Source organism: Puntigrus tetrazona, chromosome 17 (genome assembly GCF_018831695.1).
Source record: "Puntigrus tetrazona isolate hp1 chromosome 17, ASM1883169v1, whole genome shotgun sequence".
Classification (NCBI taxonomy): Eukaryota; Metazoa; Chordata; class Actinopteri; order Cypriniformes; family Cyprinidae; genus Puntigrus; species Puntigrus tetrazona.
Window position 1 is genome coordinate 11,550,021 of NC_056715.1, and position 27,833 is coordinate 11,577,853.

General features: G+C 35.6%; 1 protein-coding gene across 2 annotated transcripts; it reads left to right on the plus strand.

Annotated features, from left to right (window-relative positions):
- spata17 (spermatogenesis associated 17) lies at positions 1–27,762 on the plus strand. 2 transcript variants are annotated; one of them, XM_043262459.1, is made up of 10 exons: positions 1–128; positions 305–394; positions 1,531–1,612; positions 2,483–2,533; positions 4,556–4,659; positions 8,349–8,472; positions 10,818–11,003; positions 13,334–13,482; positions 17,229–17,364; positions 27,627–27,762. In XM_043262459.1, the coding sequence occupies exons 1-10, from the start codon at positions 61–63 to the stop codon at positions 27,705–27,707; spliced, it is 1,071 nt and encodes a 356-aa protein (XP_043118394.1). In that variant the 5' UTR covers positions 1–60; the 3' UTR covers positions 27,708–27,762. The 2 variants fall into 2 exon arrangements, with proteins under 2 accessions (XP_043118394.1, XP_043118395.1); XM_043262460.1 differs by having other exon boundaries at positions 105–196.
- The last annotated feature ends 71 nt before the right edge of the window (positions 27,763–27,833 follow it).

The window sequence follows — 27,833 nt, forward strand, 5'->3', positions numbered from 1 at the left end:
TCCACCCAGCGCGAGCTCTGACTCTTCTGTTGTCATGGACACCAACAAACTTCCGGAAACATGGCGAGACTTGAGAAACTTTACAAGCAGGTTTATAACATAAAAGAGCAATATTTTATCCGCAACAGGTAATGGAAAACGCAAATCATTTAGTTCGTTTGAAAACAGTGGTGCGTTGTTTTGTTACATCAAAATGGTAAACGCTTAGAAAGCTGTTTTTACAAAAGAATAAATATGAAATATATTATTTACAATGACATTATTAGTGGATAAAACGCCTAAGATGTACCATCTCGTGTTACAGGATTGCGGAGGAAAACAGGCAGAAAGAGAACGAGGCTGCTGTCAGAATTCAGAGCTGGTTCAGGGGCTGCCAGGTGAGAGCATACCTCAGGTAAGATCTCATTTTCATCGATTTAATCGGTATGTACATAAAATTACCTCTTTAAGTTAATGTATGTACTTATTTGTTTATTTAGAGGGAACGTAAGCGTTTGTCATGTTTCGTTTCATTTCCTACGTTACATAAGACATGGCCAAATAAATAAATAAATACATCGTTTTATGCAGTGTTTTTGACACGATTTATCCATAGGCTAGTATTTAGGTAATTTTCTCTAATACAGACAAAAAATGTGAGTACAAAATATGATGCATATATATTTATATATCATGTGCAGAACTATGCCTACAGCTTGGAGTTGTTTATCAGTCATCTGTATTAATAAAATCTATAACAAAAATACATCATACATCAAAAATACTTTTTTTTTTTGGTTTTATTTTTTTTTCTTAAAATCAAAGTTTGCAGTGTTGTTATTCACTTTGTAACTGGTTGGTTTGATTCATGCCTTTAACAAACACTTTTTTAAAAAATGCCTGTGGATAAATGAAATGACACAACCACTTCCTTAACCAAGGCCACTGAAAAAGTAGGTGGGCTCTGTTGCGCTCTATAGGTGTGACATTTCTAGGATCCATACTGTATAGGGTAGACAGATGTGTTAATGAGGACAGATGTGTAATTCTATATTCTCAGCATATACCTGTAAGTGGCTGCTGAAGCCTAAATCTAATGCATTTGGTCTTTAAATGCAAGAATTAGCCAGTGCACAGGGCGCTACAGTGTGTAACCTCAACATATTTCTGTGCACTGAGCAGACAAACTCCCAGACAGTAGGTTAATTTAGATTACTTTAGTTAATTGATCAATGTGTTAAGTGGCTAATTAAGCGCAATCTAGGCTTCTTGAGTGCAGCTCCAGGGTTGCCACCGTCCCTATACGCATTGATTTTTTGGAGTTATAAATGGCCTTTTGGAAATTGATGGCCATGTTGAGTTCAGAGTTGCCATAGACATGCATTTAGAGGGTGGTTAACGATGAATGCAAATGTACAGTTATCCGAGAAAGACCTACCGCAGGCACGCAGAGGGGAAAAAGGGGACTTTGAGGGAAAAAGTTTTGATTTGATCTGTTTGAAATTACAAAGCTGTAATTACAGCTTGCTGAATGTTGTTTTTATATTCCAGTCATCTGCATAAAACTGCAACATTAATACAAAAAATATGGCGTGGATTCTCTGCACGGGCTCTATTCAGACACAGGGTAAAGGTAAGTTGTGAAGACATGTTATATTGATTATATTATGATAACCCTCATTAACATTTAGCAGTTAACAGGCATGCCATGACTTACATACATCTGTCGTAAGTTTGTAATTTGACAATTCATATTGATTTCCAATGAAATGCTTTTATCTTGTCTATGATTAAAAGGTATTGACAAATTAGTACTATTTTTTTCTTATCTTTGTTTCTTCTTCTTTTTTTTTTTTTAATAAAACCTACAGGTTTTGTGAGAACGTATTTTATATTAGATTTAGTTTGTTCTATGTTTTTGTCTGTAATTATGACCTACAGTTGGTTGTCTAATATATGCCTTTCTATAAATACGCAGTATATAAACTACTGTTTAAGTTAGAGGACTAACTTTTTAAAGAGACTAAGTAATGGACTGCCGAGAAATGGAATGTATATAAAATACTTGGAAACTGTACACGGTGTCTATTGTTTGATTTATTTTTCAACTACAGTTAAAAATATGTATATCGTTCCCCTGCTATCATGTAGAGTAGCAATATCAAGAATCTTTTTGTGCTTTGTGAATATTCCTGACTATGTTTAGTTCATCCTCAGCAGCATTCCATTGATTATCAAACTCAGCGAAGAGCATTTTACCTTCATACATCTCCATTAGTTACCAGCGTGACTTCCATAGATTTTCCCAGCCATGTCTGCATTATGTATTAAGAACAGGCACTTCCCTTCGATACAAAGTATGACTTACCACTCCACCCTCTTATCTTCTCCTGCGTCTCTATGACTTTTATGTATTATGTATAAAGAGGATTTTATTCCTTGCATGTTGGGAAAACATCAGAGGGCCCAGTCGCAATGTAATGCTATCTCCCTCTCTTCACAGACAGCATATTTTATCATGAAGATGAATTTCTACAATAAGATGGCTGTCAAGGTAAATATTTCTCTTGCTGTTTAGTGAGTGAAAAGTCAGTGGGTCACACATTTGATTTGGAAATCTGTAAACAAATTTTGCTGTTTTAAGCGGGGCATAACATTGAAATGCCTAAATATTTCATGTTTTCATTGCTATTGTAAATAAATATAATTTATATAATATATAAAGATACTGAATTTGTATTTAAATGATCAAAAAAAGTGACATTGAAGAACTTGAAATGTTTTTCTATAATAATTAATGCTGTTTTTTTGACACACACACACACACACACACACACACACACACACACACACACATACACACAGAAGCAGCTTAACTGTTTTTAGTGATATTTCTCGCATATCAAATCAGCATATTGGAATGATTTCTGAAGGATCATGTGACACAGTGAAAACTTGATTGAATGACTACTTAAAATTCAGCTTTGCCATCACAAAAATAAATTGCATTTAAAAAAATATTAAAAAACAGTCAATTAAAATGTATTTTAAATGCTTTATTGCACAACAGTATCGTTTTTACTGTATTTTTGTAGACTTGGTGAGCAGAACACAAGTCAAATGCAAATAGGAATACATTTGCTATCCTATTTTCTCATCTGTTATAAGGCCTACAGTTCTAAAAAGGTAGCTACATCAGTTCACCATGCTCTGTTTCACAGCCTATAAATCAAACACATTTATATTTGAGTGATATATTGGCACTTTTATAGAGCTATTGGTATGCATAGAAACTTTAGCTTTACAATTGTTTTTCCCTGAGGTGAAACTTTTAAAGTATTTTACAAGTCTTACAAAATTTCATAGCTTATTGAAGAATGTTGCATTTCTACGGAGGGTTGCATATTTCTACTGTGATCACTGGAAATCATAAGAAATGTGAACTGAGGGAGTGATTTACACGCAAATCTTTTGTGGTAAATCTAGGGCCCACCCTGTATTCTTTGCTCCCACTTCTGTTATGTGAGTCTAATTTGAAACATGAAGCTTGACCTCTTCTCAGGGGTCAGAGAATATAAGACTAAAGGTCCTGTCACCACTTAGACACAAACAGAAGCTGTTCAACAGGACAGACAGCTTTTATAGCCCTTGTAAAAGATAGAGTGCTATGTCCGGGAAGCACCGGTAATGTAAAAATCTGCTGAAGGAAAAAAGAAAGGGCGACTGTGAAAACAGTCACTGAAGGATCTGTTTCAAGCACAGACTGGGTGTGTTGGACGGGGAAAATGAACTGTCAGTTGTTCTTTTAGAGTTTGGAAAACTTCATGGGAAAGTATGTAGATAGATATGTTGTAGTGAACTGATTGCCTTTAAAAAAAAAGTCGTTTGCATCTAATCAGTTGAAAAACAAGGTCATTGCTCCTCCTAACCCTTGTCCATTAAAGCTGAAAACAACAGCCATTGAAGCCTCGGCATCGCGCTTCTTTTTAGCCATTTCCTTTATTCTATAAAGTGTTTATCACGCTCTTTAACCAAAAGCCAATGTGTTAGCCTTTTAATAGAAATCAGTGTTTACAAGCGAGGCCCGATTTGTATTAGATCTAATTGAGCAATATGCATCATTGATTTTACTAGTCTAAAAGGTCACAAACAACTCAGAAACCAAGCCTGCAATTACTTTATTTAAAATTATCTATTGACTACTGATCAATGGCAATTCTTGTTTTGTTTAGTTTTTGCCTTATTATTTTTTTTCACCTGCTATTGTTTTAAGTACCTAATTAGCCTGAAGGACATCTGTCCTTTTTGTTTTGGGTCCTCAGTGGTGCTGTCATGGTGGCAATAACTATCACTCTCATTCTTCATGGAGTGACAATGACTGCAAGCTCTAATGTGACAGGGGCTTCTTTAATTTGCTCTGACTTTGATTTGTCTTTTGCTAATTTAACTTCTAAATATTTTTCATATGCAATTCCATACTGTTTATCTGCCACACAGTGAAATAAAAAGGAAATAATAAATAATAATAATCAGGTATATGTAATGATCATGATCAAAAACGTCATTTCTTTTGCAGATACAGCAGCGATGGCGGGGCTATTATGTGAGGAAGTATGTACACAATTATTATGCACGCAAGAGATATTTGGAGGGATTGACGAGGAAGAATGAACACATCAGGTAAAAAAAAAAGAACCTCCAAATAAAATAATACAGTATTACATTAGACAAATGTTCACAGATGACCATTGTTTGAAATTCTTGCAAAGACAAAGGAATGTCATGCCTTTAACGGCATGTTTGAGACATATATATTAGCAGCATGTCATGCATAAATTGCCTCTGGTTACTGGAAAATGAATAACTTTATGAAATTCAAAATTAGCCTCTGATTTGAGTGTGCCCCCACATTTATAAAAAAAGTTCCTGCTTCAGGGGCTAAAGGAAGATGCCATCTTTTACTTTTGATAAAAATGAAGTCACTTTTTTTAATGTGACCAATATATTTTGTGGGAAAATATCTTAAGGGTCTATAGCTAAAATTAAATGTAAATCTGTTAAGTGCTCCTTGGATCACTGACTCCCAACACCCCACCCCTCCCCCCATCTCCCTGCTCCAGTCTCTCTTTAAGTGGGAATGGTCTTTATTAATGGGGTTTCTCACCTATGAATCATGTTAACACATTGCATTTCTCTATTAAAACACTGGGCCATCAAGTACGGCACTGTGTCTTATACTGTATATTGTCACTTTGTATTTTTTTCTTTTCTGTTTCCTGTTTTGGAAGAGGCCAAAATGTAGCTATATATTCAGTAAGCCATACAGCTGCTGAGGTCATATTAAATAGAATGCTATGATAACTGTCCATTTAATTCACATTTTTACCATAACGTCATGGCAAAAAAGTGTGATTAATGTAATTAGTTCGATTATTTTGTTGACTCACAACTCTGATATCTATATATTGCGAAACGCTGATTTACATATATTAAAAACAAGGCACATTTTATTATGTAGTTTTTGGCTCATTTGAATTGGTCATTGTCTTGGTCAGAATGTGGGAATAGAAACTCTTGTCCCAGTGATTGTTGCTTTACAAACAATGTCCCTTTTTTTGTCCTTCCCTCTCTCTCTCTGTCTGCTAGTGCATGAATTAGTTGTTTATGTAACGCTTGTGAGGTCATGATGAATCAGTCAAAGATGCGAAGTGAAAGATCACTGCGCTGATTCTGACAATCTGTTCCACGTTGGGCTCAGGATCACCCACTGACTGATTAGTCACCCCTCAAAGGTCTCGGTGCCAGGATTTTAATCCGTACAGCTCCGGCGCCTGAATAAATTATTCAAAATTTTCCTAATGGTTCCCATTTAGCACAAGCAGACCAGCCCGGCATGCCAATGATAGGAGGCCAGCGACTGCCCGTGTCAGGGCGGCCCCTCTCTCTCATTCTCTCTTCCCTGCCAGCAGTGAAGGATCCCCCCTCCTTGTTCAAAACGATCTGTGTCGTTTCATTAGCTCTAGCCTGACGACAAGGCCCGCTATGTTCCAGTGTCCATCTTCATTCAGTTGTCCTTCTCTGCATACCTTAATGAAGTCAAGACCCGGGTTCACCGCAGCAATTCCACAGCAAGAGTTTGTGCAATGTAACAATTTATCACTTGTCAAGAAGACACTTAAAGTTCCAGCACTTAATAAGGGCTTCCTCTGGGCTTGAGTAATTAGAACTGAGCGGCTTGCATATTTACTAAATGTGGAGTGTCATTGCCACCATGGCCTATTGCCTGCATGAATTATTTCTCTATCTGTAATAAACAGCTGGGTAATTATTACTGCCATAATCAGATAAATTTCTCTCTGTAATGTTTGAGCATGGCAAATCTTTAACTCTTTGGAAGCACAGAGGGAATTTATGGACTCCCATTGCTCAGGCTACTTTTTCCGCTCTCGTGTCCCTTTCAAGGACATCTGTGAAACTCACTCCTTAACTGCAGGCCTTATTAATTTTTTTTTTCTTTATAAACATTTCATAGTATTTAGGGCAGGTCTTTTATCAAAGCAAGACTCTAAAATACACAGTCCGCGGTATGCATATGCTTAATCACGCAAATTACTGCATTTATTACAGAGAAGTATACTAAACCCCATTTTATGGGCAAATTGATCTTAATGTTTAACATCTTTAAAGTATTTAAATTCTTCTAATTAATCATATTTTGTTTATTTCAATTTTTTTTGGTTTTTGGATGGAAATTTATAGATAATACTGTAATTCGATTATGAGAGATGTCAAAAAGCACTCTGGTAATTATATTCATATGCAACACTGCCTAATTGATTGATTTATTGATTTTCCTTTCTTAGTGTGCCATTATTTCTGTTATTTTAATTTCACTGAGATACTATTAGTACTATTAGTATTATAAGTTTTTTTCTAAATATTTCATTTATTTTTACATTTTTTTTATTCTTTTGTGTGTTTTTGTCATTTTATTCATTTTGGTGTGTTATTCCTAATATTTTTATAGTTTTTATAATAGCATTTCTTTTCATTTCAGTTAATCAAGTTAAACTAAAAAAAAGCAGTAGCAACAAGCTGCAAATAAATACATTGAGTATGAAAGTATAAAACATATACTTTCAGTATTTCAGTACTAAATATTTCAGTTAATAGTTAAATTTGAATTCCAGAATACTTTTTATGGATTTAGTTTCAGTTACTAATGATCATGTTTTGTTCATATATCAAACAAATATAAAAAAAAAAAAATATAAAAAAAATATATATATATATATATATATATATATATATATATATATATATATATATATATATATATATGAACAGACACACAATGCTGTCATATTTGTGCACACATTTAATATAATTTTGATAATGAATATCTTTCTACATGTTAATTACTATTATTAATGAATATGTGGGTATGTGGCATGTTGCAGAAAGCTAACTAACAAGCTAGACTGAAGTCTACCGTAAACAGCTTGTGTTTGTGACTGAAAACCACATGCCTAGTTATACTGATAGGTAAGAGTTATTAGCACCTGGTGGATTTCACAGTAAGTGGATGCAATTCAGTAGACTCAGGGTGCTTATAGCTGTGTGTTGTTTAAGGACACACAAAGGTCATCTGTGTTAGCTGCTCCCATGTCTCCCTACTGGCCCATCAACACTAATGAGGTTTATGTGTTACCCCAGCCTTCTCTTAGACACAGATCGAGATCCCCTTCCACGGTTACAAATCTATTTGGCTTTTGTCCACTACAGTGCAATTAATAATAAGCGGGAGATATAGGTTAGCAAAGGTCACACAGGCAGCGTGATGCCACACGAAAGAAGCCGAGGCTGGTCAGACAGCGTTGCAAAAATTGCAACCTCAGACCACAACAGAAAACACACTCACAGCCCAGACTACTCTGCATACTTGATTTATTTTGCGATTTACTTTTCTGGAGAGAGAAAAATGCATCATAAGAAAAGTGAGGGGATTTTTAAAGGTCAGTGTACAGAGCAAAATAGCTATGGAACAGAAAGTATTTTGTGCATTTTATGCTCATTATTATTTTATTTTATTTGTGCTTACTCTAGCACAGGCATAAATGTAGTGGAAGAAAATCTAAACTTAATTGAAAAACAATGCATATGTATTATCATATAAATAACAAAAGTATAACATTTTATCGGTATAAAATAATCACAAGTAATCAGATTGATGATTTGTTGTAGTATTATTATGTCAGCCATGCAGTTCTTTTGAACAACCCACAAGCGTATTGGGACTGAGACAAGAGTTTACAGAAGAGTAAGTCTGAAAAACTGTAGGTTTATCTGTACTGTTCTCCGCTTCCCAGGAGAGACCTGGAGGAATTTGCAGAGCTCCAGAGGAGAGAGAGAGAACGGATCACTCTGGAAAAAGAGGAAAAAGAGAAAAACATCCAGGCTCAGAGACTCCACTTCCTCTTGAGCACTAAACAGGTCAGTGGCGAATCAATGAGACGCACACGATGTACATACAGTATAACTGGCATACATTCTGTATGCATGCATTTATTTGAGGTCACCGAATGAGAAGAAACTGTGTAGGTATGGAGTATGAGGACCTGCGTTTATTCTTACAGCAGGGCTCCTAACTGCTGCAATCATCTGCTGATATATATATATTCTTTTCAGAAATCCCTCTGGCTATAATGTGTCTTGATAATTATGATGAAGTGCTCTGGCCGTTGTTGATTCAGCAGCGGTGCGGGGTGAGCAGATATTTCATTTTTTGGCCTCTCCTTCATGCTTTTATGGTCATCACAGCCTCCTGTGGCCGCACCGCTCGTGCCCATGTTCCTGCTCTGGTCACTGGACGCTTAGTGCCAGTCACACCCCGAACAGGGCAAGAGGACATTACTGCCAGCTGCCTGCAGTCTGAAGAGGGAAACCAAGAAATAATACACATCAGCTAATGGCTAATGGACAACAGATGCGAGGGACCACATGCTAGTTAAAAGATGCTTTAGAGGAAGATAAGGAGAAAAAGAGGGGTGTGCAAGATGGGGATGCTGGGATTGACTAGTTTACTTTTTTTTTCTTCTTCTTCGTCTTTTTTGGTTACGGTGCACCTTACATTTAGTTTTGATTCTCTTTTTGTGCCAATTAAATTATTTAGAAAAAATATGTTATAAAATTAAATGTATTATTTTTATTAGAAAATATGAAATAATTGTAAAAATGTTTAGAAAAAATCTTGGATGACTAGAAGTGTTTTATGCTGACAAAAGTATTTTGTAAAAACACCAGGGTATTCAAAAAGGCAAAAGGACTGGATTAATAGAAAAATGTTTATAAAAATGATAAAATTATAATTATAAAAAAACACATCTATTTGAATAAAACTAAAGATCAGATAAACATTTTAAACCAATACTGCATTTAATTTAAACAAAACAGTTATAGTGTGCACTGACGTTTTTTTTTTAAATGTACATATTTTTTAGTTATATAAAATTACATTTTAAATCTGAATTTTCAGCAGCCTTAACTCCAGTCTTCACTGTCACATAATCCTTAAAACATACCTTTAATATGGTGGTGCTTGGTGATTAAAAAAACATTATTTATGTTATTAATGTTATTAATAAACATTATTAACATACATTATTAATATCATCACTTTTGAATGCTGCTGTCCAGCTTAATATATTTGTGGAAACCATGATAAATTTTTCAGCGTTCTGTAATAGGAAGTTCAAAGGAACTGGAGAATTGTTTTTGACCAGTTTTAAAAGTCTTAAATGTCACTTTTGATCAATTAAAAAAAATATCGGTGATCCCAAACTTGCACATCAGTGACTGGTGACTGAGAATGCATCCAAAAGAGTACAATCATTTAAACCACAAAACTCAAACTCAGACTTAAGTGCTTGTCAGTGCAGGAAATGTTTAACTCTCTTCTGAGTTTTTTCACTCTCTCTTTCCCCCTCCCTGCTTTCCTGATTTTCACTCTCTCTCTGTCTCTACGCTGGGCAACTTATGTTCCCACAGTCTGACCTTGTCTCCGTGAAATGGATGGGTCTCCCATGGTTCATCGTTAACCAGAGAAAATTCCGCTGGACAAAAGTGGCTGCGCTGACATAGATGTAGTTCCTCGGTACGAGGGTCAACATCATTGCTCTTTTCCTGTAAGTCCGAGGCAAGTTGGGAGTTTGTGGTGTACCCCCCACCATGTAACACCCAAAGTACACTATCCAAACAGGTGCAGGAGCCTTGCTGAAGAATATTACCCATAAAAATGATTAGCATGTATAGTAATAAAGCTTAAAAAGCTCCCGCTGCTTAAGCACATATGAGGAATCGTCTGATTAGAGACTAATTATTCTAGCTGTTATTCCTCAGGCCAAACCAAGAACCACTGAAGTGCTACGGTAAGATCAGACAGCTCATAGTTAGCTAGCAGACATTTACGCCAGCAGACATGACACATGCCAGAGTGATGGATGTGTGTCCATTCAGGGGAGGTGACAAGTATAATTGTTTTGCTGTGGTCGACCGAATAAAGTGGGTTCCTTTTCCTGAAAGCTAAATGTGTTTTGCTGTAGGCTTTGCATGGATACCTATGATGAGAGGTACAATGGAAGCTGTTGCCAGTCCATTGCTAGCAAATGAGTTATTAAAGAGGGCACGCTGATGTGTATGGAGGTTTGCTCTGCAAGGTTTAAGGGCAGTCATTTAGAGAAGCAGACTTTCTCTTCATTATGCCAACAGAAGCATAACATTGTTTTGTTCACCTTGCTTATCCAAACTGGTGGATTGTTGTGTTTGTGTGCTTATCTTAGTGTCCAGGTGTTTTCAATTCACCGTTTAAAGAAGAACCTGATGAGATGGAGCTGAGACTGAGAAAAGTGAAGCCGCTTCTTGTGCGATCGGCTCCTAAAGAGAGGAAGACCCCTAATATAACCCCTGATCTCTATAACCTGATGCCAAACCGGGAGCGTCTACCACCCATTCACAAAAAGCCACAGGTGAGAGACGTTGCCCTTAAAGGAATATTTCATGCAAAACAATACAAAATAATTACATTGTCTTCATTTACTGATCTTGTTTACTTTCAAGAGCACTTTCAAGCTTCAAAAGATATGAAAAATAACCAAAAAAACAATATGTCAGTGTGCTTTATTTCAAGACTAAAGTCTTATTCATGAACAAATGTTTTTTTTTTTTTTTACGAGACAGATCTATTCAATGTATCAGTTAATCCAGTTTACAAAACTTTTGAATGATTTATTCATGAATCATAACTGATTTTCAAGCTTATTTCACATGACTTTATAAAACTTGGAATATAGCCCACAAGTTGTATGGACCACTTTTTTATCTTGTTTGAGGCTTGAGCGCTCTAGTGCCCTATTATCATAAGGACATTGTACAAAAACATACTTAGTCATATGGATCAATGTGAGTCAGTAAATTATGACAACTTTATCTTGAGTGAAATATAACCCATATTGTTCAGAACTAGTATTGAACAGGCAAAATCTGAAGTTAGCTAACTTACACTAAAATCTTAATTTATATTCATAACAAATGTTTCACCACCGCTTACTGGGATATTTTATTATTTGTTTACATCCCTGTAGACTCTACCAACGAAATGGCCTCAAAAAGATGACAGAGTGTGGTTACAATTAACAAAAGAGATCTTAAGATAACTATTATTAAAGCTAGGATTTATTGCCACCGTAAGATCATTTTGAAAAACTTAATGTAAAAAATGGAATAATATCATTAAACGTGCCTCCCTTCTCGCCTGGATACCACCAAAGCATTTAGACAGCCAGATAGCCGGTGATAAGCATGCCTGTCAACCCAAGCCCCTTTATTCCTTGGATCCCATTAAGGGACTCTCAGCAAGGGAATACCGCAACATGTAAAGGTGCCCCGATAAAGAATATCTTTAAGTACTTCCAAATCTAGCATGTCATCTTGTCCAGCTGTGAGGGAGATTTGATGATACGTATTTGCCATTTGTGTTATTTACGGTCCATGACTTTTATGGTAACTGGTTCTTATTATTGGTTTCTATTAATGTAAAACATAAGTGAGCAGAAATGAAGCGTGAGTCATTTCTTTTTATTAGAGCCCGAGTTCTTCTCCCTGGGCTGGCTTTTCACTCCAGCTGGGCCCAGTTAGTGGGAATTCATTAAAAAAAACTGCCACATCTTTCACACAATGTGCAATAGATGAAGATGCATTATTTATCTACATTTTGCCCTTACAAAGACCCCAGAATAAGCACCCACCCTCTTCCTCTCTCTCCTCCCCTTCCCTCGTGCCATCTCTCTCTCTCTCCCAATTATTTGTGGTCTGAGGTGGAGCATCTCTCCCTGTGTGATAAGCATCTGCGAGTGATAGATTGATTATGTGTATTGTTAGGGGAAGTAAGGGGATTGGTCAGTGCCAGGTGCTGATCTGGTCTTGATAGTATCAAGGGCAGAGAATGTTGCGCCAGCATGAATTAAAAGCAGCAATGTCTGAAGGTCACATTTAAACTAAGAGTAACCAAAACAATAAGTTATGCGTGCTGAGCTGCGCCGCAAGTGTGTTTGCACCGGTTCAAAAGGAAAACTTTCTATTCGGGCAAGAATTGGTCTAACATGGTATTTTTTGATTACAATATTTGTATGCCAAGTTATTTCCAATTCAAATCTAAGGTATAATGTAAAGGTGGTACTTTTTATCTATCCATAATTTGATGATTTGGTTGAGAAGTCAAGTTAGGCTTTATTTATAGAGCATGCGCAAGCCTATACTTCAGAAATTGAGAAGCATGTAGATAAATTAATTATTAAAAATCTGTTATTGTGGAATAATATATGCATCGTGTACAGCAATTTTTGTATTTGATGTTAATGTAATTGCACAAATAACTGCTATAATTCTCCAGATTGGGATTTTTTTTGTCTTCATATGAGTAAAAGTGTCCTTGAAAATAAATTGCAGAGGGGAAATTTAAAATATTGTCTCAAAATAAAAAAGAAATTACAACAAAAATTAAATCAAAAGCAATTAAAACAAATATTGGCATGGCTATTATATATTGGCATGTACACGTACATGTACATACAATTGAATACTAGTGCATTTACTTGAAGTCTCTACTGCCTCTGCCTCTTCAGGGCCTTCACTATATGGTCTTAGTATCATTATCAACACTGGTCAAGTGTGTTAATGTCTTAGATATAAAAGACTGAGGTATTCGAGGGTCCAGCTGGCCGTCCACAGGGGCCTCATCAATAACTAGGCGGGCGGTTCTGGGCAATAAAACATTTACCTTATCCCCCGTACCTGTCAGGGGCCCTTTCGCCCAGCTCCGGAGGTGCAGCAGCAGCGGCATCGGCCCCTGGAGCCAAGCCTGCGCGTGGCCACATCCATCACTGCCCTGGAGGAGGCCAGAGAGGAGCTCAAACGGCAGGAGTGGAGGACTCGCGTCATCGACCAGACGTAAGTTACACACACACAAGCGCTCGCATGTACACATCCCTGCACTAGAGATTGTGTGAAATGCATGTTTGTATTGATTTGGAGCTGAATACAATCAATGGAACATATTCTGTAGCAGTACTTAATAATGAAGTGTAAATTCTCTCTACAAGATCTCAGTATGATCCAAAAAGTATTTGGACACTTATGTAAAGGCATTCATACATGTTTAAGTGAGAAATGTATTTTTTAATTCAGTCATCATTTACTCACCCTCATGTCATTTAAATTCTGGATGTCTTTCTTTTTTTGTTCTGCAGAACAAAAAATAAGCGAACGTTTTTTTAAATTCATTTTTAATTCATTTGTTAGAAAAATGTATTCTGATATGAATGTGGAAGTATGTTTCCTAAGTATAATAGTGTAAATTGTTGAGTGCTTGGAGATATATATATATATGACATTGTCTAGATCCACATTAATGACACAACAAGATAAGCCCTACATTTTATTTTATTTTTACATTTTATTAAAATCTCAAGTGGGGTTAGTAGCTAAATAAGTTTTCTACAGCTTTTTGGACTATTAATAGCCCCGCACTGTGTTTCATTTCTTCATTGCAGAGACATTATAAGCTGTGTTCTCTGCTATATAATTATTGCAAGAGATTATCATAATAGCATTTTTTCACATTACTTGAACAGTGGCATCTCTGTTTTAAAACCCTTCCGTTTTATTTTAATTACAAGCTCAATGTGCAGTGTTTTTTAATCATGTTTAATTTTTTTTTTCTTCTTGCTCCAACTTTAAACAGTAAATTAGCTAACCCCATTAACACAGAATACCCCAAACAGGCTGTAATAGGAGAGGTGGTTACTGTGTAAATCGTATTATACATGTGGTGTCTGCAGGGCATGGCAAAGCATGATTAGAGTCTTTTTGATCCAGGATCCCACTATCGTTTCCCGCTAATTTCCTCCGGAATGTTTCAAAGAGCTACCGAAATGTTGCTACTCTCTTTTTTTCCACAACCAGCTTAATTTCAGTCCTAGTGATGTCTCCTCAGCATCCGATGCAGATAATGCTGGGATGGATTACCATTATTTAGAAAAACAAACAGCTCCATATAAACTAGTTGGCTTAATAGTTTGACAAGGAATAAGTACTTGGACTGTGAAGTGTTTAGTCATTAAAAAATAAATACAATTTAATACTGAGAACAGAATTGTAAAATTATTTTTCAGGCACACTAAAAATATGTTTCAAATAATAAATACACGAAATAAACTTGTTTTATTAAAGTCAGAAATATTAGTGAATCAACCAGACTAAATTGCACAAACAAGGAAAATGTATTATTTATTTACAATAAATCTGAAACTAAAATAAATTAGGGTTATAATAAGGAATTATTGTTATTATTATTGTACATTTTCTTTTTTTTAAGAATTGTATTATTATTGTTTATTCTTTAATTCTGCTCTATTTAAAAGGAATGTAATCCAGGAGGTTGGCTTGCAAATGTGCAAGGGAAAAACTGTATACTTGCATCTCTACATATTTCTCTTTTTCTCTCCCTCTCCCTCTTCTCTGTTCTTTCTCTCTACTTCCTGAAACACTCCCCCTTTTCCTGTTTTGGTGGCCTCCTATGGTGTTGTCACTGGGCATTGGTCTGCACTGCCAAAAGATCCCCTGCGAGAAGTCAAACTTTCCTTAATGGCTTTCAATGAATAAAAACTACCCTATTAAAATGCAATTCAGTGGCAATGAAAGCAGTAAGTGAAACAGCCGGCAAGCAGCAGAAGCGTTGTGTATTCTGGGACATTGGGGCCACATTAATTTTTGCTCTGTGATGTCCGTCCCATGTGCACATTAGCATGGGTTGCACTGTAATCTGTCTTGTAGGGAGGCTGGTGTCTCTAGTGGATAAGGATGTCTGTGGGAGATTGGGCCATTATTTAAAGGGCCAGCGCGGTGTTTGATGTCACCCCCTTTTTGCCTTGCACCATCAAAGCTTTACCAAGCATTATTGCTTATGTGGTACTTACGTGACAGGAGAGGCCCTCTAATAAATAATGATCTCGTTCAGGATGGTTCTTTAAGGAAATGACTAAAGAGAGTGTCAAACAAACTCCAGTTCTGCCAGAAAGTTTTGGCCCAGCCAGTGTTATTATCTTTTTCTAAACAGATGTTTCAGAAAGTATCAATGCAGAAATATGAGACAAAGCCTTTGATCTAACGATCCCATATGTTTTTTGTTTTATTTACTCTGAATATGTGCCAGATTTGCAGAGCAGAATCTTGTAGGCAGAGCGATTATGGTTACATTCTCTTTATTAGTCTGTTTTGATTTTATTAAAGAGGACAGGGCTTCACCTGTACTTCTGGTTGCATCCTCAAAAAAGGGAGCGGACACAACAAGCATTGGGAATTAAAAACCTTTCTTTGCTGATTGTGTTCACAGAAAGTGCCAAGGTTGTTGGTTGTTTGTTTGTTTTGTGACAAGCCAAGCCAATGCCCAGCGGACATTTACCCAGCCTCTCGCAGACACCTCTTGTACAGCACTGGATAAATCTTCCTCCAGGCAAAGTGTCTTGGGTACAATTTACAAAATCAACCTCGCTGTAATTAACATCTGGCATTTTTCCTAAGTAACTGCTATTTGCACTGAACGTGTGCCCAGCAAACACGCAGCATGTGCAGAAACAACCACAAGACATCACGACGATTAAGAAACGATTTGGGTTTGGAAATGATCTGGACTAGAATGAAAAGTGCCTGTGAGGGAGGGATGAGGCGACGTGGTGATGTATAAGTAACATGTGCTGTGTTGTGAAAATAGCAGAGCGTTAGCTCTTAGCAGGCACGTCAGCCAAGACCAGAGGCCAGTAATTGGGCAGACACTGAGATTATGCTCTGCTTTTTCATGCATTAAGGCTAATAGAACTAATGTTGGAAATTTCCGTTTCGCTATTTACATATCATACATAAAGCTTTTTTTTATTCAGCACGGTCACATGAAATTATTCAGAACATAACTAGTATTATAAAAGATAGCAACACTGTAGTATAGGGACCAATTCTCACTATTAACTCACTATAAAATGTATGTTTATTAGCGTACAGTTTATTAACATATTGGCTTTTTATTAGTAATTATAAATCATATATTCTGCATGACCATACTCTACATCGCTAATCCTACCCAATACCCAAACCTAACAACTACATTATTAATAAGTGGAAAATTAGGAGTTTATTGAGGCATAGATAGTGATACAGATATTGCTCGAATTAGACATTAAAATAAAGTGATTTTTAATTTAAATGTTTTTCTTTTGAAATTTGTATTCATCAAAAAAATCAAGAAAGAAATGTAACAGTTTTTACTTTAATATTAAACATCACAACCATTTTCAAACGTGATAATGAAAAGAAACTCATTTCAGCAAATCAGCAAATTAGAATGATTTTTGAAGGATCACGTGACAATGAAGATTGATATTAATTCAGCTTTGCCATCACAGGAATAAATTACATTTTAAAGTCTATTAAAATAAAAAATGTTTAAATTTTACATTTTATTTCTCAATATTACTGATTTGACTGATTTTATATATTTTTAAATTTTTTGTTCAAAGAAAAAATCTTGCTGACCCATACTTCTTAACAGTAGTGTGTGTTATTTCAATATTCATTGTATATTTGCTTTTGAGGTAACCTATGTCTATATAATTTCTATTTCTTTTTCTGTTTTCTTTTCACAGTTTTATTCCATTTTCAAACACAAGCCGAAACAAGCGGTACGAGGGCATGATGCACACCTCCACCCCCTTTGAGCAGGTGGCATATGGGACCAAGCACTTCCGAGAGGAGCACAAGAAGTACCTCGAGGGGAAAAAGGTACACGTTTCGCTAGCATGCACACGTAGAACTGCCAAAATCTATTCTGTGTGCTGGCATGATTCAGGAAGCGGGATATGGGATCTGTGATGGTAGAGGGAGGGAGACCGGGGGTTCATTCTAAACCCACGCTCCCCCAACAAAACAATGTCGCAAATTTGTCAAATTTGACAGCAATTTAATAAATACCCACAAGTAAATGAGGAGAAAAGGCTTTCTCTCCCCCCTCAAAGTCCTCACATTAGGTAATTGACTGTGTCTCTGCTGAAGGCCGTTCATGGATGAGAGTTCTTTATTGGCTCTTACCAGCAGGCACTACCCTCTGCATCCAGCGCAATTGCCCGGAAATACCTCCTCCGGAATGAAATAAATAAGAGAGCCCCTACTGCTGACACCGCTCATGTATGCTTGGTTGATACTAGATGTGGCAGCTCGGTTCCGCTCTGCGTTTTAATTGTTATCTGTGTGCCATGAAATGTTGGACTTTTTTTTTTTTTTTATAGAGAGAACAGAATTCATCAGGTCATTCCCTGAATATATCACACGCAAAGTTCTTGGTCTAGTTTCACCATATCTATGCCATAGCGTAATACGACACAGGTTAAAAGACGTGATGTGTGCTTCTCTCTGATTCTTTTGGAAAGTAGCCCAGTGCATCTTGATTTATACTGTGAAGGTCTGAGGCTTGTGCTCACACCGTCTGACAGTAATGAAGACTCAGCATAACGAGCATGCCTATGATCAACATAATTGATGTGGCAGAGGACACCATATTAAGGATTATCACTGATCCATAGCTAAACCGGAGGCAAACCCTCAGCCTCAGGGGTGATTCCTTACCCAGAAGAGCTTTACCACAGTATTACATGCACAACTTCAAAATGTCCAAAGTTTGGGGCAGTACGAGTTTATGTATATGTATAATGTTAATAAATGTAAGGATGCATTAAAAAAACTAAATAGGAAAGGCATTTATAAATATCATATATTCAGTGTGATTTGTTTTAAATATATAGTTTTCATATATTTACTTGGATATAAGCTTACAGTTACAAGAAATAAAATCCCCATTTTTTTTTTTTTTTTTTTTTTTTTTTACACTTGAGGTTTAAGTGAACAGGCATGGAGCAGTGAACAACTACAATATTGTTCATGGCATTCTTGCGTTTGATCTGTTAGCACATGCCAGGCTCATTAACCCTTAGCAAAGCTGCCTCGGTGTCTGTAATTAATGCAGCTAGCACATGCAAACGTACGCACAGCAATTCTGCTTTGAATGGATTATTCTTTCCCCTCAACAATGTTCGGGTGAGTTGTTTGGAAGAACTAGCTCATTCTCTCCCATCTCATCATCAAGGAGCCAATCCATTCTTCCATCACTGGGGGGTGCGGGGTACGTTATGCTTGTCTAATTATTTTGTTTGCTTATATATTTATTTACACCGTTCTCTGAAGAGTGTGACTGCAGAGCTGTTTTTGATTAATCAAAATGCATTAGACTTCTAAGAGAGTAATGTACTCGAAAAGATGCCCTCCATTTAACCCGGGTCACACAGAGACCCAGGCGCCAGAGGCACTGATGTTCCCGTGAGAATTACACACGTTAAGAAGACGGCACTCTCGATGGGTTTGATTCGGATATTGGATTTATGCAAACTACAGTTAGAATATGTATCTCTGTCTTCTATAACAAAATACTGCCTGTAATTGTGTACATTGTATATTTTCATAATTAAGCTTTTTTTGCTGTGTATATAACATTTTAAACATTTTATTGTAGATCTATCTGAGATAAATAAATCTGTAAAGAATAATAAAAGGAAAAATAATAATAGTAATAGTAAAAATAATATGTGTGTATATAACATTTTAAACATTTTATTGTAGATTTATCTGAGATAAATCCGTAAAGAATAATAAATAAAAAATAAATAATAATAATAGATATGTTAAAAAAAAGTAAAACACCCTTATTTTCATATATTTTTCTATATGAAAATGTAAATGTGAAACATGCCTAAAAAGGTATTTCGTGTTAGGTATGGTACGTTATGTGAAAATTTTTCACATCTCTAATTTCTCACAGGAAAAGCTTTGTCCCTTGATGACGATCCCAAGCTTTGAAATATAAATTGATTCTAAAGAGGAAATTAGATGGCACTTATTACACTGTCTAACTAGTAACTCGGTGTCATTTGTCTGTGGCTTGATAAATGTTCCACGTTTGCCTACCTTTGACGGTTACCAATGAGAAATACGTTGCACGCAATCCTTTTTTTTTAATAAATCTCCTAAGCCCCTCACTTTTTTCCTTTGCATTGACTCACATGAAGATAATGATGGATATGGTAATTTCCAAGTGCATCTCTGATTTAATTATACCCATTCTCTTTTTTCTTTCTTCTCCGTTCATTTGTTCATCCCACCCCTCTTAGGACCCACACCTTGAGATGTGTTATTTCCCAGATTAACATGTCTTAACCTGAAAGCAGTGCTTGGTGATTTATCTCAATTGTGGAGATAAAAAGAAGTGATGCAGGACGGATTACAGAGGCTTCAGACATGCTCAGATACATAACTAATGAACTTTGCTTCTTATATTTGAATCTAGGTCCTTTTTATAGAGCTTTTTGAGGTCCTTTTTTTCTTTGAAGTTTCAAGTCCATTAGAAACAAAAGTTTCCTGAACAAAGTGAACTTAACTGTTAAGGATATGGACGTTAAATCTAAATGTTAATTCTGCATCGTCTGTCCTTTTGCCATTTTTCTTCTTCCATTTAAAGCTGGTTTATCAATTCAAAGATACAAAACTAACTGATATTTATTTAATCTTAAAGTCTGCGTGAAATCAAAATTGACAGCATTTATTTAGTTAGTACACATTACAATTTTTGTGGTGAGCAATTAATTCTTGAAAGTAAACCCACAAATTTTTTTTTTTTTTTTTGCCTTCATAGTCTTTAATCCAAATCTGAAAATGCTCCTTCCCTATAAAATGACAGGCCATCTCTGATGATGTCAGATTGACGCTCTGTGCACGAGTGTGACATCATTACCTGTACATGTTCATTCTGAATGGAACACCTACTTTACTACATCCAATCAAATTGTAGTAGAAAAAACAAGACACGCCCTCTATTTTCATCCTTCAGTATTCTGTTTCAGTCGGAAATATGTCATAAAATAGAAGTAAAGTTGCAAACTTCTGGTTCATGCAGACTTTAAAATGCAAACATATATTGGAAAAATTATATAACATTAAAAAGATAATAAAAAGATCATCTTAAATGTATGAAATAGAATTAAAAATTTAGATTTTTATTACGCAATGCCCCTTAATTTCACTAATACTTTCCTTAATTTCAATGATGAAAAAAAGTTGAATAATAATAATTTTTAATAGTTAAGCGCACTTTGCAATGGTGTACATAAAGCAAATGTTTAGAGAATATTTAAATTAAATATTTAAATATTTTAAAAATGGGTGTGCTGTCTGCCTTCATTACTTGTGAGCAGATCATTTTTATCTAATTATTTTTACGTTATAAAAAAAACATGAAAATTAAATTTTATTGTATTTAGGATGCTAAAAATTGCTAGCTATTTAAGGCAGTGAGTGCAGTGCAGTAAAAATGCTTACAAATTTAATTTCCACCTTTTCCAATATTGAGGTGGATGACATTTAAGATGGTTAAAAAAAAGATTCTTTTCTGTGGCGCATGTACAATATACGCACTGTTGAATATTGTCAGTAAACCAATGAAATGCACTTGTCAGTATCAAAAGTGTGTTTAATTTCTACATGTTCCCAAGTTCTCGTAGTTGTAGAAACACCCTTAAATGGAATCAGTGGAAGGCGGTGTTACAGTGATTTGAGCTGTATCAGATATGAAGTGACGGTCCACAGCGGTGTGTTGTCAGCCCAGTTGTGGATCAGAAGCGATGCAGACAGACAGAGAGGGACGGGGTCCGCGCTTTTCCCTCTCCTCTGTAATTAGTGAGTTAGTTAATAGCCCCTTGACAAGGATGACCCTTCATCAGGCTGTACGCCGGCCGCTGACTAGCCGTCCCTGCGATCTGATTTTTGCATCATCACCACCGATTCTAACAATTTGAACCACCAGGGCTAATTATGGTGGCTAATAAAGTGCATTGCCTCGGTGCAAAAGCCTCTCCATCGTCTTGCATTAGACTTTCATCAATCATGTTTTCAAACTGATATATCTTAGCGCCAGAATACCAGCACACAGCCTGGGCCTACATTTATTTTCTCTCTCTTCTATTTTAATGTTGCTTCAGTAATTGCTTTTTCAAACTCCCTCTGCTAGACCCCCATCTCCATTGTCCCCTGCCGAATATCGCCTCTAAGCATTTTTTTTTTTTTTTTAATTATTGTTGTAGGCAACTGGAATATTTAGCCTAAAATGATGCTTTGTTAGTGGCTGCTCTTGTTAATCACTGGCAGAATAATGCATCACCGTGATATGTGTGATATATGAGGTGTGTTTAAATGCGAATGATATTCATAATGAGCAATAAATAAGTGATATAAAAGTAGGACAACCTACTTTGACTCCAGGATAGGAAATGGCATGTGAGTGTTTCTATTACGCACACACACACACACACACACACACACACACGCACATATGCTCATATTCCAGACCGGACTACATTAGTGACCAAGAGCCTCTGGGTGATTCACTATATCCATTTTATAGGGATATAAAATCCCTCGGCCCCTTCATTTGCCACGTAATAAACAATTCGTCTGACATGCCTCTCACTTTTTTCTTACATATGTATCAATTAACTTTACACCTTCTTCTATTATGTCAGCGTTTCCTTTTTATAGTCATTCATATAAATAGTAAATAAATATAATGCATCACGATTGATTTGAAATGGCCTTTGCCTTAAACATTAAGAAAATTAATATTATCCTTCAGCAACAATCCTTCATTTAACAATGTCAATCACAGGTTTTTTATATTAGATATCTATTCATATTTTAAGATTACATCTATTATGATCTTTTTTAAAGTGCGTATTAAATATGCATTGCAGTGTAAATACAAAACTATCTAAATGAACACACCTCTTGCTCTTAGTTTTTGTCTTTTTTTTTACACTCCAGCAGCAGAAATCACCTCAGCTCAAGCAGAATACATTCATACAATAGCTTTAAAAAAAGAGAAAAGCTATAATATAATAAAATAATAATAAAATGACTCCACATAACCATTACTGACCATTTCCTCCCTCTGCTTTCTTCTGTATGTGCTACACATATATAAACTGGTGCCTCTGCCATTTTTACAGTGAAACCAGACCCTTCTGAATTTCATCTGTGCTGTGGCTCATGCAGCTACTTGAAAGCTAATGCAATTTTTACATGGCATGAATTAAAATGATTTTTCAATGAATTAATGAAATTGTATTGTATGTTAGCTTCCATGGACAGGGATTTGTGTTACATGAGACATGTTGCAGCTCAACAGAAATCTCATTTAGATGCCATGCACTAGGTCTCTTCAATTGAGGCAGAAGGATTACTTTAGCCACACAACATTACGTAATTGTCTGAAAACTGCATCATTCTGGTATTGCCAGTTAATCTTGCTGAAATTGCCTGTGTGTGTTAGTGTGTTAGTTGTCTGATTGAGGGCCATATTAGGGTCATGTCACCTGAAACAACTTGATTATATCAGGTTTATGAGTTTCAGTTACTTCATTGTCATATCTACAGCATTCCGAATATTGCAAGAATGTAAATTAAGGATTTAGATAATAGTGATTATGAACAAGATAAAATGTTTGTTTACTAAAAAAATGTTTGTACCTTAAAATATTTAGATTGTCCCTTACATCCCCTCTGCAAGATTTTGAAGTGAAACCCAATAAAATATATTTGAAAGAAGTTAATACTTAATATTTTGTAACGTATTTTAAAAAAAAAGGAAAAAATATGTTATTGTGCATATTAACATTATTCTAAAGGATCGTGTGACATTCATGAATCATGAAAATCATGAACATGAAAATTCAGCATTGCTTTTACAGGATAAATATTTGCATAATGTTGCTTATTGCCTAAACCCTAATAAGCTATCAGTCATACATCTATTTTTAATGTTTCATCCCACTACCATCTTTAAAATGCATTTCTGTGTTTGTTGTTTTGCAGATTGTTTTTGTTGTTGTTTTTAGGGCATGTGCATTCTGGTTTGTCAAAAAGGAATTGTTATTACATTATTTTTATTAAGCTAAATAGACTTTTCATCAGGTACATTAGGTACATTAGGTTCATCAAGCATTTGATTAAAGTGATATAATTATGCACTGCCATGTCAAATTGGGTTGATTACAGTATAGCATAAAAAGCTTCTGTTTTACCTTTTTAACTTTTTTTGTTCGATGTTTTTGGAGCAAATAGCATTACACATGTTACCAAAAATGTTGTCAGTCCACAAACAACAACAAATACTTGAATGTGCATGAGAGCAGTCAAAAGCGCAAAGGCTGTGTTCAGTTCCCTTTAGAGTGAGTCAGGAGTAGCCACGTATGAAAGAGTCCTCTGCCATTTCCCTACCGGCCCGTATAGAGCTGTGCAATGGGAATTACGCCGTCAACTTCTCACTAGCTAAAATAATGTAAACTCATTTCGGCTGAGGCCCAGCTAAGATGTCAGCGTGTATGAATGCGAAAAGTGCATTGGACGCATTAGGACTTGACAGGGGCCCTTCTTGAAATAAGTGAAATTAATGGAGCTCTTTTCATGTACGACAAGGCCGCGGCACCCCTTTCAGCCTGCTTACAGTCAGAGAAAAGTCAATACTTTTTTATTACTCCGGGCTGACCTACCTTCTGCACTACAAGTGCTAGCTGTGCTAATTGGTTTCAGTTGTGAGGTGAAAAAAATAGAAAAGCTTCATTCTGAAGAACATTGGAGCAAATAAATCAATCTCATATTTTTTTATCCCTTGTCTGTTTTTATTGGGTAATGTTGGAGGGAGAGGCAACAAATGCTTGGTTAAAATATGGGTTCGATGGGCTAAAAAGTGTCTAAGTGCCCTGAGTGCTTATCTGAAGTCTTCTGTTGTTCCACTGCTGTTATGTAGCTGTTAAATGAAACGCACTCTGAGGTGAAAGATAACAAAGAACATGGGCTACGGCTATTTTAAGAGAACAGGTTGACGTGACAAATAAGAACCTCGGCTAGAGGAGAGATTCATTTTATACATTCAAAAGGACTGAGGGCACTTTGGAAATGTGTCTGGCTGGCTCTAATTAAGGGCATTTGTTATAGTCGGTTATGAACAGATGCTTGAATTCTGAAACATTCCATATTTGACTGTAGACAGAATAAATATCAATATCTGAAACACACACAACATTCAGTTAATTAATTATTAATTAAATCAATTCATCACCATTAATACATTTATTTATAAATAAAATGAATCTAAAATGATAAAATATTATGTCATATGTATTAATGAAATATTTTGAAAAGAACACACTTCATCAAAAATACCCCAACAAATAATAAGCAATAATAAACTTAACAAATAATAAATTGTTATAGCTTAAATATAAGTAAATATAAAAATTTTGCAGTCTTCATTAATTTTATTAATTAATTCATTATTATTCATCAATTTATTTATAAATACAATTTATATAAAATGTTAGAATTAATGTAATATCTATTAATAAACTGATTTGATGTAAAAGAACACACAGATGCCTATTTTGGAGGGAAAAAAATCAAAAACATAAATATATAAATAATAAATGGTTATAGCTAAAATGAGTCAATACATAATACTTATACATATTTATAATTTTGCAGCATTCAATCATTGTTGTTGATTCGTTCATTTATAAATAAAAATGCAGAATATGTATCAATAAAATAATTTGACAAAAAAAGTAATAATAAAATTAATGAATAAACAAACTATTGTAGCTTTTTTTATACGTTTATAATTTTGAAGCATATAACAATACATAAGACAATCAAAACACAATCTTATATGATCAGTATTATTTAATTAGTTTATTTGTCTGTGTGTGTCAGTGCGAATGAGTGTTTCTGGAATGTTTCTGCTGCCCCATTGCACCTCTATGCATGAGAATGAGATCTGTCATTCACGGTCTATCTCCGAATGCCTTCCTCTGTGGTTTGCCACTGTAAGATTGTGAATTTAACTAGTCTCTCATCCCCCCTCATTAACCTTAAACCCGTCGTAGTTCAACTCACCCATACTGTACCAATCTACACTGACTGGCATTAGTCATTAGTGATCTAATTACGTGTCTACAGCTAAGCCTTGTTATGAAACAACAATCAAAGATTTTGCAATAATCACATTTTTTTTCCATACATCAAACGCTGTGAATGAATATTTTTTCCACTTTGGAGACGGTGTCCTTTTGCGTTTCTTGTGCAGTTGTTGGAGTTAGTGCGGGTGCTGTTTACAAGGACAGCTAGCTGCAGCGTTTCCCGAGGCCAAGACACACAGATGATTGTCATGGTGGCGTACGCTGACTGACAGAGGGATCACATGCATGCCTGCCAGAGGGAAACAGTCAGCGCCCCAGTCTATGACATTAGTTTGTCCTTGCTCAACTTCGTCTTTTTTTAGTCTTAAAAAATGAAATATATAATTAAATCGCCTTCCTCCCAACCTCCCTTTCCTCTTCCCGTTCTTACTCCAGCCCCGTTATTTCCGTTTCAACGCAGCAGTGCTCCTCGCAGGCTCTTATATTAAGCGGTTGCGGAGATGAAGGTGGCGTGTTTTAGACCAGGTCAGCCTCTAGGGGGGGTCACTGAGAGCCGGCGTGCTTGGAGAGACGCTTTAAGACAGCCCGTGTAGCTGCTGCAGCAACTAGGCCACTAGCAAGAGCTGAATCCAGTCCAACTAAAAATATCTGACGCAGATATTTTGTGCAGTGCTGCAAAAAAAGAGGGCAGGATTTGTTGTGGCTCATGTATTCATCATTAACTGGCTGACTGGGAGAATGTATTATAGCAGTGATGAAGAGCCAATGCTAGTCACAGCAGCTAGTGCGAGGTTAGCGTGGTCATCCAGGGATCGAGGGAAGGGAGCAAAGAGAGAACGATAGTCTTTTTTTCTGCGCGTAGCCATTTTAAACCCCTTTTAACCCCTTATTTTAGATCTAAGTGGAAATAAACCAGATATACAAAATGTGTTTTGCTTGTAGCTTATATTTGTAGTCGTACACTGCACACTGCACTGCACAACTGATTAAAACCTTAAGTACATACTGTAAAACTTTATAATAGAGGCAGTATGTTTTAATAAACTTTAAGGATGATGGATTATTTGCATGCACTTTACTTACATATTTGAATTATTAGAGCTTGAGTGCTGCTCACCAGGCCACGACTTTTGCAAATCTTACATATAAGAAAGAAAAATCACATATGGGTTCTTACAGCAAGAAGATTAAATTGAGAACAAACGGAGACTTATCTCATGTGCAGAGTGAAAAAAAGAGAGATATGACATTTATACTCTAGATTTAATGGATATAATCTCCTTTATGTCTCTAATTGTGCTCAAATTAGCATAAAAAATCTTTCATGAAAATTCAAATTTTCAGTAATGAATCAAATTATTATTTTTTTAAGAAAACAAATTTCCTCATCTATTCTATTCTCATGCATTTTATGACTGAATTTAAGTGACTGTTTTCTTTATTTTGATCTTAACTTTTTTTTCTCCACCCAATAGTTTGGGGTCAGTGAGATTTTTTTGAATACTTCTGAAAGTAATATTATTCAGTTGTTATCAGAATATTATCAGTGTTAAAATGATTATGCTCCTTACTATTTTTGTGATATTCTTTCATGATTATTTGATGAAAAGAACACTTAAAGAGAAATATATTTAAAAATATATTTAAAACAGAAATCCTTTCTATTATCCTTTCCAGAAATCCTTCTATTATAACATTTCTATTGTCTTTCTGTCACTTGTAAACAGTCTAATGCATCCTTGCCGCAGTAAAAGTATAAATATTTTAAAATAAATAAAATCTTATCGACCCAAAAAGTTATTCTTAAAGGTTTTAAAAAGTGTGCAACTGACTTCATACTTGGACATAATTGAGAACATGTGTATGTTGGTTGATGTGTGTTAAATGAAAAACTATAATAACTGCACCATCTCTGCTGAGTGTAAAACAGTTTTTCAAACTGCTGACATCCAATCAATGTGCTTATCATTTCAGCCCTTCAAGACCGTCTTCACTACCTGCCACGTCTTTGACAAGTTTGGACGACTGTACTCCAACGCTGGTAATATTGTATGAGATAGCCGAGTGGAAAACTGACAGAATCAATAAATAAATGAAATTAAATATCCAATCATGCATCATTTGTTTGTCTGGTTCAGAAAGTGCGAAGGTGAGATGAGGTGAAGAAAACATTCGTTGCAG